The 16,919-nt window shown below is 42.3% G+C and overlaps 1 protein-coding gene across 7 annotated transcripts in view; it reads right to left on the reverse strand.

The window, feature by feature from the left end:
* Positions 1-497: 497 nt before the first annotated feature.
* Positions 498-16,919, reverse strand: part of ATP10D (ATPase phospholipid transporting 10D (putative)) — a 47,413-nt gene continuing 30,991 nt past the window's right edge. For all 7 annotated transcript variants that reach the window (XM_054204223.1, XM_054204220.1, XM_054204221.1 and 4 more), the window contains 11 exons: positions 15,825-15,937; positions 15,037-15,163; positions 11,942-12,126; positions 9,950-10,259; positions 8,773-8,849; positions 8,149-8,274; positions 7,486-7,686; positions 5,579-5,659; positions 5,231-5,335; positions 3,719-3,906; positions 498-1,147 (listed from right to left, as the gene is read on the reverse strand). In XM_054204223.1, coding sequence (XP_054060198.1) covers positions 625-1,147; positions 3,719-3,906; positions 5,231-5,335; positions 5,579-5,659; positions 7,486-7,686; positions 8,149-8,274; positions 8,773-8,849; positions 9,950-10,259; positions 11,942-12,126; positions 15,037-15,163; positions 15,825-15,937 — 2,036 coding nt within the window. In that variant the 3' untranslated portion in view covers positions 498-624. The remainder of the gene's footprint in view (positions 1,148-3,718; positions 3,907-5,230; positions 5,336-5,578; positions 5,660-7,485; positions 7,687-8,148; positions 8,275-8,772; positions 8,850-9,949; positions 10,260-11,941; positions 12,127-15,036; positions 15,164-15,824; positions 15,938-16,919) is intronic.

Raw genomic sequence — 16,919 nt, forward strand, 5'->3', positions numbered from 1 at the left:
TAGCAGGAGGATGAAGTATCATGGAGAACAACAGGCTGCACCAGGATTCCCTCTTTTTGTGGAAGACGAGGGAGACACATGACACGAATCTCATCTGGGCCGCTCTTCTGGTGGCTAGAATTGTGCTTGGCCAGCACTGTGCTGGCCCACACAAGAGCCCAGTGAGCAAACTGGACCACGATGGCTAAAACAATTACTGAACACACATACTGGAGAAGTCTTGCACCAAGCCAGCCGGTGACAACGCTACATCCCAGCTCTTCTGCTTACTTCATACTTCAGCAAGTGGGGAAGCCCAGGAAACGCTGGGATTTTAGGGCAGCAGTGCAAGGGAGCAGGCTGGCTTACCTGAACTGCATCCTGCAAATCCATGTTCAGGGCATGTCCTGTCCATAACACCAGGAGGTATTATGCAATGTTGCATACAAGAAATAAGCAGTATGCAAAGTCTACTGTGTGAAGAAAATATAAAAAAAACCAACCCAGACATTTAGATCTTGAACATCTTAATAAATTATTGAAAAGCTTTATAAACAAAAAAGCTAAAAGCTTTTAAGAAAAGCTGAAGAAAACAAAACCACAGCAGAGCATAAATCAGCAGTTATTACTCTTGGGTTTAAACAGTTAGCATTCCAGCTTTGTAAAATACATTGAAGCATCTTCTTCACGCAAAACAGAACTCAAACCTGCTCTGTGTGCTGGAGAAGCAGCACTGCTGCCCTCTTCAGAAGCACACGCAGAGACTGTGGCACATGAGTTATTACCGCCAAATGCGTCTGAATTAGTTTCCTCGGACGAATTCAGAAACACGGTCTTTTCAGAGTTCAAGCCATTTGTATTCCCAGGCTCATCCTGAGTGTCTGGTAAGAAGGCGGTGTCCTCTACTAACCCATCTCCCGAACAGGCCTGAAAAGGTGTTTTAGATGTTGGCGAAACACTGGCATTGCTTTCTTCCTCCAGTACAGCACCCGTGGCTGAGCTGGGAGACCCAGAAGCAGCCTGGAACTCCACTCTACAGTTTACAATGCCGTCATCTTTCCATCTCCTAATGGCTTCCCTCTGCTCCTCGGGGGTCAGTCTGTCAAGGTGCTTGGCTCTCAACACTGGAGACGGAAACAATGTTCCTTGGAGAACTCTCAGCAAGTATCTACAAAATAAACACAGTTTCAAATAAGCTGTTTAGAAGCAGAATCAAAACTGTTTCCAGCCACGCTAAAGGAAACCAAACACGATTCAAGTAACCCCGAGGCTGCAGCAGCCTCTGGAACAGTTTTTGCAGGTGCCGTTTTGTGAACATAAACTGTTAAGGCCAGCAGCTGCATCACGAGATGTTTTAAAACGGGCATTTTCAAAGACAGCTACTGATCTCAGGTGCTTCCATTTTTCTGTCCTGGACACGGTTCTCCTACAGCCCAGTTACTGCGGCAAAGTGCACTCGCCACTCCAGTGAAGGGCTGGGGTCCCAACGGCACTGGAAGTGGAACTTTCTGCGCCCAGCCTCAGGCTCCAGAACAAAGGCATCAAAATCAGCGTGCGGTTTAGATTTTCCCTGGCACTTCAGTGCAGATATAAGGAGTTAAGAGCTACTGTGGAAAAAATCTGGCCTAGAAAAAGTCATGCTTCCAACAGAGAAGCTGTTTATCCCTGCTGTTTTGCATTGATAATACAACACTAACACAGCCCTGGAAAGCTGGGAAGAGTAGGCAGAGCATCGTTTTAAAATTCTTAACTTTTGCAGGAGCCAGAGAATTCACCAGAACCAAGAATAAACATGAAGGCAAAGGCCAAAGAAACAAAGCACCACATGCAGTAAGAGGAATATGGAGCACAAGTGATGTTCCAGAATAATATTCTACGAATAATTCATATTAGAACTAACTGGCAACTTAGTTTGGGCAGAGGTTTTAATCATAGATGTTTGCAGTGCATTTTCAGACAACAGGGCATCCAACATCTGTCCCTCCATAGGAGAACTGCTCCGTAAAAACTTCAGTGAACTCCCCAGTCTCACTCCCTCGGGCTAGAAGGCGTAGAGCACCCTTTAGCTTCACAGTCCCCTTTAGCTTCACAGAGGGGCGGCTTCTCAGCACCTTACAAAGGATTACATCCGAAATAAGCAAGGAAAAAACCCTACATGTGACAGCAGCAGTTCCCTCATATGCACTTTCACTTCAAACCACTGAAGTAGAAAAGCTTGAATTAGCCACAACAGCTACAAATCTTCTGAGGTATTGGCACAGGGAAAGTGCAAATGACTCGAAGAGTTTCACTGGGAAGTCTAAATACTTTGCCTTTAACTCACCGTGAAAAACGCTGTCTTCAAAACTGAACACCTGTACGTGGGAAGCAGTCACCAAGCTGAAAGCTTTCTCCTACCGAGGCTATCTACAGCCCTACCAAAAGGTCCTAGGACAGCATTTATCTATTTAATTGTCATGTGAGGGAAATTTACTGTGTGTGGAAGAAAAGGCTCTGCTGTCACCACCTGACGCCGAGCTGAGAGCAGGGACGGGGAGGGAAGAGCACACACATTTCTTGCACCTCACGGTTTGTCCTTCTGCTCAACTGAAGCGTGAACCAGAGCTATCCGTCACAATCTCCAATGAATGTGGCAAAACCCCGTCTGACGTGCTTAAGAAGCAGATCAGGACGTGTTCAAAGGGGACTCAAATGCTTGGTGGCCGCTGCAGGCACCTACAGCCACAGCTCTGCCCGTGGCACTGACAACTCACACGGCCTGGACTGCAGCGCTTGGCCAGAAAGTGTGCTCAGACTGTGCCTAACGGTGTGAAATGATGTCATGTGAGGAGGAAACAGCAGTTACTCTCCCCAAAACTTCTCTCAGTGCAATTCAGTTTCAAGTCCCACTCTTTCAGAAATTATATGAGGGGGAAAGAACGAGACATAACACAGAAGAATAAACAAATTAGCACTGGAGGCACTTTGCTAATAGTCTGCAGATTTGAGTTCAGGCAGTGAAAGGAAGGTGGCTGTGGCTACTCAACAGAGCTAGACCAAGAGTTTGACAAAGTCTCTTTCACTGGTTTTCACACAATTTTTCTCTGTTGGCTCGCTCAGCTGTCTCCCTGTCAGCATGCTGGTGTCTGGGACCTCCACCCAGCTCCTGCCCTTCCAGGGTGAATGAGTTATCGAACTTGGGGCTACGACTTCTTCAGTGAAGCAAAACACTTGAACATTAGGCATGGCAAAAACACAAACCAGGAGCCCTTGTGAATCTAGTCAGCGTGTTTCCACTCCACAAAGAAGCCTGTACATGCAGTCTTCATTCTAAATATTCTTATACATATTCATGACATCAATTTCAAGCAGAAATTGCTTTCACAAATAAACACAGACTAAGCACAGTACTTCTGTGTGTAGTACATGGTCAACTTTGATCACTAATTTAAATGATTTGTGTATAAACTCTGCGGTTACAGAGATTACTGTTTTTTATCTCCAAAGACAATTTTTAACATAATATAAATAATTTAATATAATCCAAATTACAAAAGAAATTTTTTATTTACTGAAATTTACTTTGAGAACATGTCACCGAGGAGCTGTTCTCACATGCCTTGGTCCGGTAAAGTTATGAATTTTTCCTTACACCGGTGATGGCGGGGGAGAGAAGACCTCTAGCCAGAGAGATTTATAGCATCACTGACCCAAAGAAAACTAAATAACAACAATCTGCAATTGTAAAACAGAAACGCACCTGGGTAGCAGAGCAACACAAGTAGTCAGGAGGCAAACTAAGTAAAATACCGGATCTGTCATGTGCTTTTCCATGATCCAGTAAGGATTTGATGGTGGGTTGTGCGTTTTGCAGGTGGCCCCAAAAGCCAGAGCGAAGACAAAGTAAAACAGGATGCTGCCAGCTATAACTACTGTATGTATCCACGTCTGCAATTCAGAAAAAGGAAAGAAATGAGATTTAAGCTGTAAACAGCAAGACCTGTAACACCTGTATGAGTGTACGCGTGAATGCATGGACAGGCACGCACTCTTCCTCCAAGGAGAGCTGCTTAACGTAACAGAGCATAGATCTGTTCAGATAATATTCCTAATTTCATACAAAACATTCCAGGAAGAATGGAGCTGCCTTCCTACAGTTCACAGGTAACCCAGCCATTTCGGTTTTTTTCTTCTACTAAGTCTTTTGATTCCTTTGTGAAAGACATTTCTTGTGCCATTTGCCTCAGATGACCACCTCATCCACTGGCAGCAGAAAAAGCCTTCTCAAGCAAGGAGGCGAGATCTTCACGTGGCACCACCCCCTTGCTTGAGACATTGATTCACGGTTTTACATCGGAGTTTTCTGTAATTTTACACCTAAATGGCTATAATAGTTACTACAGAAACAACACTGTCATTGGTCTGACAGCTCACATTCAAAACCACCAAATAAAACCCATTTAAGTAATGTTTTCCTATTCAGAGTGTGGAAACACTCATGCTACCCATAAATGTCTCATAAAGACATTTTTATCACTGCTGCCAAGCTCCCAAAAGAACAATGAAAAGATTGAATCAAAACTTGAAATTTCATCCATTATGAAACAATCCTAAAAAATATTTTTCAAAAAAATGACAGAGAAAAAGCCAATCTGTGTCCTACTGTAAATATTACTGTATTGTCTTTAATATTATGCAAAATAGCCAAGTATTACCCTCGTAAGGGCTGTAAATTTATCCATGCTAATGCAGATGCTTTAGCTTGCACAGACTTAATTAAAAACTGGAATAGCATTTCTGTAGCATATCGGTTCTCTAGTTCTGGCACCAAAATATACCTCTGAATTGTTTCTCCTGGCCACAGAGCAGATCATCAGTTCCAAGCATTCAAACTCAACAGTTCATGTTGTTGTCTTTGAGATGCAGGCTTTGGGAACTGAGGAAGGCTCAGTAGACCACTGGCTGGTTTTACCATTTGCAAAACTAACCTGGCATCCCCCAAACCACTGTACTCAAACGAGGCAGGATCCTTTCACTATTTGCAAATAATTCTGAGGCCAAATTTTGTTAATTTTAGTCATATGAGTAATTCTATTGGCTCCAATGACAGATGCATTAGGAGAGCTCACACGGACACATAAAATATTTAGGTTTTGGCCATTTTCTACTTATTCTGTTCTGTATATGAAGCTCGCTCTTCCTCTTAATTTTAATGAAAGCTGTATGCACATACTCTGCTAGAAATATACTCTTTTGGAAACAAAGTACTCACCACAGACTTGCACTCAATGAGAAGGTGAAACAGTATTATGAAGAGCGCTGCTGTGTTTATAGGGTTTCCAAAAGAAAAAACGTCTATGTCTGAGCCGTAGTACGTCTGTAAAGGAAGACAGCGGTCAGCGGAATATATTCTTTACGTATAGTCCTAATACACAAAGCGGCATCAATAGTTTCAATACCACACGTATTTGCATGCACACAGTTCAGCTCAGTTCCAATGATGATCCTGTTAGGACACATTTATATACAAGGAAGTAAAAATCACACACTTCATTTTATTCTCTAATTTGCCTGACTGATTTGCCAAAACGTATAAAAGAATTTCATATCCAGCACTTACAAAGTAAGGCACAAAAAAGCAAACGAGACTTTGGTAAAAAGCATCCAGCAAGGTTATCCAGAAAGCTGAAGGTAAGTAAGCCTGTAAGAAAAAAAAGATAATGTCATTGAAACAAATAGAACAAATTGCTGCACCCTTAATTAGCATTAATTTGGACGTGGGGAAAGATTATCTGCAGAAGTAATTCCAGTTAGTTTCCCAATGAGGAGGCATCTTTTGTGTTATGATAGTATGAATGAAGAGCTCACTCTGCACATGGAGCTAACTCTTAGTATTTACATCAGCAGCCACATCTGGGAGCTCTGATCTTACAGCGGTTTCTGCCAGGACACACTTCCCAGAGCCGTACCTGAGCACTACGGAAGGGAGAGGGCCAGGGGACAGGGAATTACCCTAGCAGCTTGCCATCACTGAATGCCAAGTCACACTTTCTTCTATCTCCACCCCTTTCTTTTTATTACGTGCGCTTCTGCCTCTTAATTTGTGCCGGCTGACTGCTCTGTGCAGACCCGACTCCTCTGTGAGCTCACTTAACTCACTCGAATGCGAGAAATCAATTCACTTTGCTGCCGGAATAACACACTGCTGTTTTAGTGAGTTAAATCGGCTCCTGCAAGGATCTGATGGGACAATCAAGCTGGCATAGGGAAGGTAGTTTAACTGTGGGTGAAAGCAGGGAACGGGAAGAAAAGAAGGGAGGAGAGGAGAAGGAATGAGCCTTCCTCATTCAGTGGCAGCAAGCTGCCATGACAGCTCAACCGCTTAGGAAAGAAATCATGGCTGCCCTGGCTCAGATATATCCCATTCCTTCAGGCACTGAATTGAGACACAAAGAGGAGCAGTCTGGTTTCCCAGGACTTCCTCTACTATTAGTGGAGAGAGATAGGCTTCTCCAAAAAGCCATTCAGCCCTCACAAGAGCTGATCTGCTCTCTGGAGGGGGTGTGGGAAACGTATCTCCTTATTTGCCTGTCGGGGAAGTTCATTAAATTACTGAAGATGAACCCAAGTTACTGTCCATTTTTATAGCTTGCACAGAGCTGTGCACTTGTGATGTCATGGTGCAGTATTGTGATACTACGCCTTTTAAAGCATTTCTCTTTCTTCTGTGCTGCACTTAAAGCAATTATTTCACTGTGCTGAGATGTTATACTACTTAACAATTCAACTGTTGCAATAAAAATGTTATTTTAATTAAGTGTCAAATTTAAAAAAAAAAAAGATAAAATTATGCTAGAATTCATGCTAAGCAAAGCAGAAACCAGGAAAATGCTTACTGATTTATATAATTTTTATTTAGAAACTACAGTTTTCTGTGCTAAATGTTTGGACAGAATTTACTCACAGATATGATGTAGAGTGTTTTCAGATGGGAGACAAGTGCCACCGGCAAATTCCAGAACATAAGGGGAAAGAACCCTGAATGACAGAACGTTCTTGAGGATTATTTGAATGGAACCTGCTCTGGTTCTTACCCATTCCTCAGTACTTTGGCAGTTGAGACCCTTAGATGACAGTGAAAAAACAGTATCTATCTTTAAAAGCAAGCCCAGATGCTCAAAAGAAACCCATCTGGAGGAAGCATGTTGACAGCTGAGGCAGTGAAGGAGGTGAACACACTGGTAATGATGTTTATCTAGTACATTGCTTCACCTGAAGTCCTTAATTTCTCTTATCATCCAAATCTCTAATAAAATTGTGTGTATGGCTGAAAAGAGTCTACAAAATCTTTTGAAAAAACAGCTTTTATTTGTGCACATATTGCACAGGCCTAGATTTTTTTCTAGTAGAGAAAGTGGTTTTAAACTTCCACGTTTGCCTGATGTGAACCATGAAGGAAAGAAAGACAGAGATGGCTCGAACGCTGACCATTTCAATTTGCTTCAGACCAACCATTCGTCAACCTACCACAGATTTCTGGCTCATCGTATACAGTTGGGGGAGCTGCAAGAGCATCTCTGCAGACACATCTTTGTCCAAGACGCCATAAATGATGGGTGGCACCGATGTAAAAAGGAGATTGAAAAGAATCAAGATCCAGTAGTCAGTCATGGATGTGCCTGAAAACCCGCAGAAGAACTGGTACCAGAACAGGAGATTCACATAGGCCTGAAAAGTCAAAGATGACATGATAAAATGTTATCTCTAGACAAGCATTTTAAAAGCCAGCAGGAAAACAGGCAAGATCTAAGGTCTGGTTACAGTAATCTGTGGAAAATTAAGTATAAATGATGTGGAGTTCATGCCAAGCCCACGCTTTGAAATTGTATTTGACTAGCACACAGCTTTACATTTCAAAACTGGACATGACTTTTTTTAAATAGCCATGCTGCCATCACATTAGTAACACCCGTTACCCACTGCTTAATCAAATCAGACAATGGCTTTGAGTGGGAAATTCTATCCAAGGAATGAGTCTCTGGTCTCTGCAGACATAAGTGGGAAACTGAATTGTTTGACATAAGCTTTTTGAACCCATTCACAGTAGAAGCTAAAAATAAAGCCCCACTAAACCCTTCAGCGTTCTCAAATACGCAAACTGTGATTTCCTTGGAACAGACAGCTACATACCACATTCTTGTAGAAAAAGTAAAGCACCATGTTGGTAAGTCTGGTATAACACCAGTGACCATGAACAAGCAGCAGCTTCCTGAGGTGTCTAAACTGAGAGATTGCGAAGTCACTTGCCATCACAGCCTGCAACGCACATGAAGGAAAGGATATGTTATAACCAACCCTTTAAAGAGAAGCTTCAGATGCTGCCAAGTCAGCAACTTACCTACTGTTGGAAACTCTCATTTTATGATTTTTTATACATAGTGCTTACAGTCTTATCCGCACTTAGCTCTGAGCCCCTCCATACCATGTTTTACACTAACACACAGCTCAGCCCAACACAACATAGGTGGGAACATGCCTGTCTCTGTTCTCACCACACAACTGCACAGAAATCACTGATGCTCGGCTGCTTGTTTCCTGGCAGGACAGGAGTAACAGCGAGTTCGGTGACAGGCAGCAAGCTCTCTTGTTTGGAATCTGCTCCTGGAAGAGCGCTGAGGCCTGTGTGTGAGCTCAGGCTGCAAACTCTTGCTCGTGTACAGTAACGGACTGTGGGGCACTGGGTCTCCAGGCTAAACTCTGAACAGATTTAAAATGGAGTCTGATGTCATTTGCAGCTGTCTTTGTATACACTACCTGCATGCCTTCTTGGCCCGATATTCCCACACCAGTATCAGCCACCTGGATCATACTGACATCATTGGCGCCATCACCTACGGAGAAAAAAAAAGAGGAAAAATCAAAACTAACCTCTCTTATTTGGAATGCAACCTGGAGGCAGCTTTGTTGGCTATCACATCGCCATGGAGGTGGCAGGAATTGCTCTCTACAACTACCTGAACGGAGGCTGTAGCCAGGTGGGGGTCGGTCTCTTCTCCCAAATAACAGGCAATGGGACAAGAGGAAATAGCCTCAAGTTGCGCCAGGGGAAGTTTAGATTGGATATTAGGAAAAATTTCTACACCGAAAGGGTTATTAGGCATTGCAACAGGCTGCCCTGGGAAGTGGTTGAGTCACCACCCTGGAGGTATTTAAAAGACGGGTAGATGTAGCGCTCAGCAATATGGCTTAGTGATGTTTTTTGTCAGTGATGGTTGGACTAGATGATCTGAAAGGTCCCTTAAACCTAGGCAGTCCTGATTCTATGATTCTAATACCAGACACTTCAGAGAAAAACACTTTTATGGCCAACAGTGCAGCCTACAGAAAACTCTATGGAAAGCAGGATTAGTAAGCAGAAGGCCTGACTGAACAGTGCTATATTCTCCAAATAGATATTAGCTGTTCATTTTGTCAGAATTTAGTTGGTGTGCTGGAACAGAAAATATGGGTGTTTGACATCACAGCCAGTCATCTCCCCTCTCCCTCTCTATTTTGGGGAGTTGTGATGGAGAATAACAAGGAAAACCCCCTTACTTGCTCCTTTGGACACGTTACTTAACACTGTGCATGGCTGCTGCTGTTCTTGTTGCTTTAGATTATCATGAGTACATTTACGGACAAAATTTGCTAGTTCAGCTGACTAACTTCATTTTATGCCAGAGACAACTACAATTCAAAGGATTATCTTACAGAATTATAGAATGGTTTAAGGTTGGAAGGGACCTTAAAGATCATCTAGTTCCAACCCCCTGCCCTGGGCAGGGACACCTCCCACTAGACCAGGTTGCACAAAGCCCCATCCAGCCTGGCCTTGAACACCTCCAGGTGTATGGCTCCAGTAAATTTTGTGACAGACGTTCACAAAAATATAGGAGAGAAAAAACTGGCTTCTACTTCTTTTCAGAGAAGAGAAGATAACCACAGGACTCACCTACAGCTAAGGTCATTGCCTTTAGCTTATTCCGCACCAGTCTGACCAGGACACTCTTCTGCAGTGGCGTAGCTTGGCAGCAGACTACAGCCCGACATTTTTCTGTGAGTTCCAAGAAAATATTCTGTAGACTGTCATGAAGGACATGCTCTAAAGACCTTCCGTCAATAACCAAGCCTGCGCTGAACCCTGGAGCTTGGGTGGAGGGATTTGCAGAGACATTCCCAAGTTTCTGACTGGGTTTTTTTTTTGTATAAGTATTCTTTTGGATGCCTTCTAGAATTTTGCTCATCACCAAGGCACAGGCATCCTAATTAAAGGCAAGAGAAAGGCAACTTATTAAGTACTGTTCGTGCTCTGGCTCCCATTTGAACTTATAAAATACATATGGAGAAAAGGTGAAATGCTGCCCTTGTGTAGCATATCACTTGAATCCAGAAAGGCTCAGACATGAGGCTGAATAATCCTTTAAAATCACAAAAGATGCACTCTGTTGTCAATAAAAGGGCCCGTGATTTAACTTTGCTTAAATAGATTGGCTTGTGTGTTGTACTAGGAGAAGGGAAAAAAACTGAAGCAAATCAGAAAATGTTCATAGACTAGGAGAAAAAACAACCATTAAAGATTCTGTAATATAAATACAGCTTTGATAGAAGACTTGTGCTCTCTACCTTTCTTTCATCTGGCACGCAAAGCCAAAAGTGCATTTCAAGTCAGATTATAGGTGAGCTGCAATGAATTACTGAAGAACTGGCCTTGTGGAATTTTTTACCTTGACAGAATCAACATAATCGCCCAAAAGACTCTTGATATCAATATACGTAATGCATGCTATATAGAAGGAAATACATACTATTAAATACTCTCATTATTTTACTTTGAAATACAACAGTAAAAAATCCTGTCTATCATTTCAAAGCCCAGTTAGAGGGAGGATGAGCACTTCCGCAAAAGGGGCTCAGTTCTCACTGAGACAGACACTCCGTCCTCAGTAGGAAAAAAGGAAGAAAAAAGAAAAATCGAACCCCAAGCTTTCCTCAAACACAACTAAACGGAAAATCCTTTCTTTTTCACTTTTATTTTCCCCACAGTTACCACTTGCCACACAATCTTTTATGGCAGATACAAACTGAATTTCTAAAGTAACATATAAGCAGAGATAAAAAGAAAAATGAAAGGATCCTCCGGTCTCTTGGAGAAGTCTTAGATTTCATGTCTCTGCTCGGAGGAGAGACATTTCATATGTCAGCTTTACCAGTTACAGCAAGTAATTTCTCTCCGAAGAAACCCAAAATTGGTAAAAAACAAGAATTGAAAAACAGCTGATTATAAGCGTCCACAAGGGGACACAATGATCAAGCAGGATTCAACTTGCCATCCAAATCAGCAGTGTTTTTAATCACTCTTTATCGCACGACACAGTTATTGGGTAGTGGGGAAAAGGTGGCTTTTTCTCTGATAAAATTGTTGGCAGATTAGTTTTCTTGCATAGTGTGCGATGTACTTTAATGAGACAATTCTTTGTACATTTATGCAAGACAAGCAGGGTTGAGGGACTGTATTACACAAAGCAGCACAAAACTTAATTCAATAGAATTTGCATGACAATAATTCTTACATTGCTAATATGCGTTAGCTCACAGCCGTTTGAAATCTCTAATAACATGTGAAGCATGTCAACCGTCAAACCTACCACAAAGAGGAATTAAGCAGTCTATTCAACTAAAATAATTAATCATCATTTAGGGACAATATATAAAGAAACAGATGTTACATGCATATAAAGGATTTCATATTTTACCCGCAAGGAAGCAAACTGTCAGTTTTCCAGGTTTTTTCATCTTCCAATAAATTACGTTGTCTTTGGTCACTTGGGAAAGCAGAGAACATTCTATTTTTTTGTATTGCCCTGTGATATAGCCTGACTGAATTATTCACCAGAGTGGGGGGGGGGGGCGGGGAAATAGAAGAGAAGTGTAATTTTCCACTCACCCTACTCTGTGATTTGAGAGTGAAGATTCTGTCATCTGGCTCCAGCAGTTTACAAGCATAGGCAATATTGACAGCTGTCTCTCTCTTGTCACCTGTCAGCATCCATATTTTTATTCCAGCTTTCCGTAGTGCCTGTATTGTGTCTGGAACACCCTCCTGCAGGCGATCTTCAATGCCAGTGGCACCTTAATTTAGATAAGCAGGAGGATTAGTGCTGCTCTACTTACAAAACCAAAACACTACAAGAGTGAAAGGACAAGATGGTCCTCCATGTGTACCCACATCCCAAAACAGACACCCTTCTGTGACATGCTTGGGAATGGCTCCCTTCCACATCTTGCTGTCCCAGAGCCCACCACATGTGAGACGGCTGACACGTACCCTCAGTTACAGCCTCGGGGGCCTCCAACTCTTCACAAGATCCTTTTAAGGCAACTTATCGCCTTCTCATGGTTGTTTCATCCCATAGAGACTGTGGGACACAGACTCCCAGGCTTCTCATGACAAATACTCTCCACTCCCTCCTACTCGGACTACCCCAAACCTTCTTTAACATATCACCTCGATCCTCTCTACCTCAAGGCCCACTTCTCTTCTTTATTCTTGACTCTGCTCTAGGCTAAATTCTCTGTACCTCTTGTGCCAAGCCCTCACCTTTTCCACAACAAAATCCCCTCTTCTTATATCGTATTTTTGCACACTGCTGTAAAGACCTGCCATTCACCATCAGGTTTCTCAATTACTCACGGCTGCAGTACCTCCTTTCAATTCACAGCACTAAACTCTTGTGTTTTGCCCTTCCTCCTGCCTGCACTGCCAACCTTGACATTCTCCCCAACAGGGAGGAAACACCTGCTCTAACACAGTAGTTATAAAAAGATTTTCAACAAAAAAATACAGAGATTTTAGCAGAGATATCCTCTTTTCTGGTGCGCACAGCAGGCAGACCTGTATCCCTAAAACCAGCTTACAAAATCTTCTGCTCTGGCAACAATGAGGTAACACAACATAAAGCAGAAGCATCTCTGAAAAGCTGCAGTGACAGTGATTTACTATGGTACAGGACATTTTCATGGCTTTTGCACAATACAAATGGTACTAAATCATAACCAGGAGACATGGTTCGGCTTGTGGGATTCTCAGGCTAAGAGAGTTTCTCAGAAAGAAACTTCAGCCAGTTGCAGCTAGGTTCATTCTGAAAGACAAACAATAAAAATATTTCAAAGCAAAGTCTTCCCTCCTAGCATGTTTCTAGCGCGGGACTCTAGCCAGCAATTTGTACGTAAGGCACTGACTGTCATATGGGGATGGATAACAGCCAAAAGGTCAGGCAAATTTCTGACGCTACAGCATTTCTTCAGTAAGTAGCTGCCAACAGGGCACAGAGCTCATGGTCCCTGGTCACCAGGAAGACAAAAACCTCCAGGTCCTTGCTCTACACTTTGCCTGCATTTTGATGTGAGTCACCAAGAGAGGCAGGAAGGAAGATGTTTGGTTCTATTTGATGTAAGCTTCTTTAGAGACACTGCCAGGCATCGAGGGGAGACAGAAAAATGTTGTTTCAACTTGGGTGCTCTATACTTAACACTCCCCTTTCTGAGATACTTGATCACTTCGTAACCCAAGAGAAGCCAGTTTCTATATGTATACTGCTGAGATCCAGATCTGTGCTTAGTTAAGTACTGCACATTAGGGCTATTCTTTCCAGAAATAGATTTCCATTCAAATAAAGGCCTGAGGCTTTATATGTAGCCATATGGATTTCATACCTGCCTACACAGTGGACTACAAACCACTGCTGTCCTCCATGATCCTGGCAATACTGAGATGATTTGAATTTATGCTTGTTATTCTTTGAGGACAAAGTCTTCATTGCTCAGTCCTAAGAGGACAGTCAGAGTTACAGCTGCAGCTACACCAGGTAACGTTCACTAGGAAAGCAAAGGAAGGCTCAGAGAAGCAGAATAGGAAGTGCTGTAAGTGATTCTACTCTGCAGATCACAATGTACACGTGCTCCAGACAGGGGTAACTAAGCTAGCAGAGGTACTGAAAGCAAGCCCTTGGCAGTATGAAGCCATTTACCCTTCTTATTCTCACTTCCATTTAATGTTAGGGCCAACCCATATTGCTCACTGTCCCGCCAGAGACACAAGACAAAAAAATGCCTTGGCCTGCAGGACAGCAGGACTCCTCAGCAACTAGACTTCCCTCTGCTGACTCTAGTGCAAAAGGGTACCTGTACAGCACATCATCCCGTAAAACTGCAGCAGCCGGCAGCACTGCTCTGGCTTCTCTCCAGAAACCGAAGCCAGTAATCCCAGAATTCCTTTTAGTATCAAGGTTTGTGGCATTTGCCCTGAGCAGATGTGGCACAAAATGTGGGAAGCAACACCCTTCCACACAATAGGATCTGTCTTTCTCCAGCTTCTAGCCTAAGCTGTCTTTACCACCACAAACAGATCTTTGCACTTTGTTTTCCAAATGTTATTTGCTGGGCAGTCCTCTAGAGCTATTATCCCAGACGCCCTGCAGTTTACCTTTTACACATCTACACCAAGTGTTTTTCATTTTGTTTTGGCCTCCCCATTTCTGCACAGCTGAATGACCATCAGAGGAACGATTCCTGCAGAAGCATGCCTGACTTCTTATCTCCGTGTTATTACAGGAGGACCCAGCACGAGCATTACTTGTTGTGCCACAAATGCAAGAGTGATGGAAAACATGCCAAGAAGTGGGATCCCTGTGAATGTTTGCCCAGGCAGGCCTGTGATTTGTTATTATCATTTCACAAGCTTATTATGATGACACTTAAAAACTCTAGCAAGTACAAAAAAGGAACCCAAGGAAAAAAAAATAAAATCAGTAAAATTTTACCCTTCACGAACAACAGAAGAGCACTAGCTGCCTTCAGTGTGGTTTACGACTAGTGCAAACTTACCAGCCAGATTTATGAAAATTCAGGAGTGACAATAAATTCTAGCTCTGTAGAAAGCTGTGTGTTACACCAATTGAGGTTAGCACAACTCTCTGCAAGTAAATTCCAATTATGAACACCACAAGCATTTTCTTGGGAATCACAGCATTTTCTACCTACCGAGCAAAGTTAGTTTGGTCTCAAGCCTGATGGCAGATTCAAGCAGCAGCTCCTCCCTGTTGTCAATACTGGTTTCTGCTAAAAAATGATGATTTAACCATTCTGCATATTCTGCATCACTCATCACCTAGAGAGGGAGAGAAAACATATGGCACGTATCTACATTGTGTTTTCAAAGGCGCCTCAAAAGTGTCCTCACAGTTACTTCTGCTGTCCATAGACCAAGACCGTACACCTACACAGCCTGTACTTGCACTTTGCATAAGGTTTTGTAAAGGGGTTTCTTGCCTGTTTCAATCCCTATGGAATTTAACTTCTCAGCAGGTCTGCATTTAAAATGGAATCTCAAAACATCACTTAAGTTTTGCATCCAGACTTGTAACGCTGCAAACTGTTTGTGAAACCCAATAAAACAGGTCTGACTTCATTTGTTTTCTGTGGCTGGAATTCCAATCAGGGAAAGTTTCACACAAGGAGAACTGCTCAGGAATCTTGAAGAAAAATCAGGCTATTTGACACCCCTGAGTGGGGTGTTTTATTGGGATGTTTTAGAATTAGGTTATTAAGCTGCTTCACATCCTGAACTGACAACATCTATGGCAATCTAATGGACGTCAGGAATTGATTTGGGTCAACTTACAAATTCCTCCTGAAAGAACATATGGATAAGCAAAATGTGCCAACGGAAGCACCTGTTTAGAAGTGGTAAATGTCTGCTCTGTTAGTGATACCACTCAGGTTGGTCACAAACTGCAAACATTCTTAAAAATACGTATTAAAAGGAATACCTTCTTGGCAATACACAGAGTGCGAAGCCCTCTTCTGGCATAGTCGTCCAAATGCTTCTGAGTTCTCTCTTTAATCTTCTTCTGTTCCATTTCTGAATTATTATTAATACCACCTATCACACAAGACGCAAAGAAAGCAAATTAAATATGCATTCTTAGGCTAAATTTAGTGAAAATTTTTGAAGGTCTAAAAATACGTTTCAAAATTACCAAACCATTAACAGGTTTTATTTAACTATGAACGTATCTTCATGTTTGCACAAGGTACTGTGGCTGTATCTACAGTGAGCATACAGTGCCCCAGTCTGCACAAGCGGTGAGGGGGAACCCATCTGGTACTGATAGATCTTCAGATGCCACTAGTACATCAAAACATCCTTCTAAAATAAAATTATTTTCTAAAATGAACTGGGCCCCAGACACCCAAGCAGCTTTACTGTCACTGGTCTAGTGGGAGGGAGCTAAAAGGGCAGAAGGCAAGCCTTTACAAATAATTACGTTATATTACTTTCCAAACCATTTAAAAAAAACCCTTGGAACATCTTCTGAACTTAAATATATTTAGGTATTTATTTCTAACATACACAGATACTACTTTCTCTTTACTGCCTTCAGTTAAAAATCAATGACTGTTCACTACAGTGTATGAATAAATCAGTTAGTGCTAAACAACATGATGCATGCCTCCTGTGGCAGATTCAAAAAAAGTTTACCCCTGAACAACAGGCCCAGCAGGAGGCACCACGCAACTTTACAGATATTATTGTTACACCTAGAAACATGGAAATACTCAGTAATCAAGGGGAAAAAAACCTCAAAAAGCACTGATCGGGGACATCTGCTACCGACACCTCTTGTCCAACAGCTCAGAAACACAAACGTAGGTAAAGGCTAGAAAGTATCTCATTCTAATAAACACCTCTCCCTGTGTAGCAGAAGCCAACTATTCAAGAAGATGACCTTACTTTATAACTGCAAATACTTTAATTGGCTCCAAAGGCTCTGCTTAGACACCACTAAGTCCTTTGAATAACAGCTGCTTCTCTGTTCTCCATTTCTATACCAGCAGAGCCATATCTAGATGCCAAGTGATGC

Source organism: Rissa tridactyla, chromosome 5, assembly GCF_028500815.1.
Source record: "Rissa tridactyla isolate bRisTri1 chromosome 5, bRisTri1.patW.cur.20221130, whole genome shotgun sequence".
NCBI classification, from domain to species: Eukaryota; Metazoa; Chordata; class Aves; order Charadriiformes; family Laridae; genus Rissa; species Rissa tridactyla.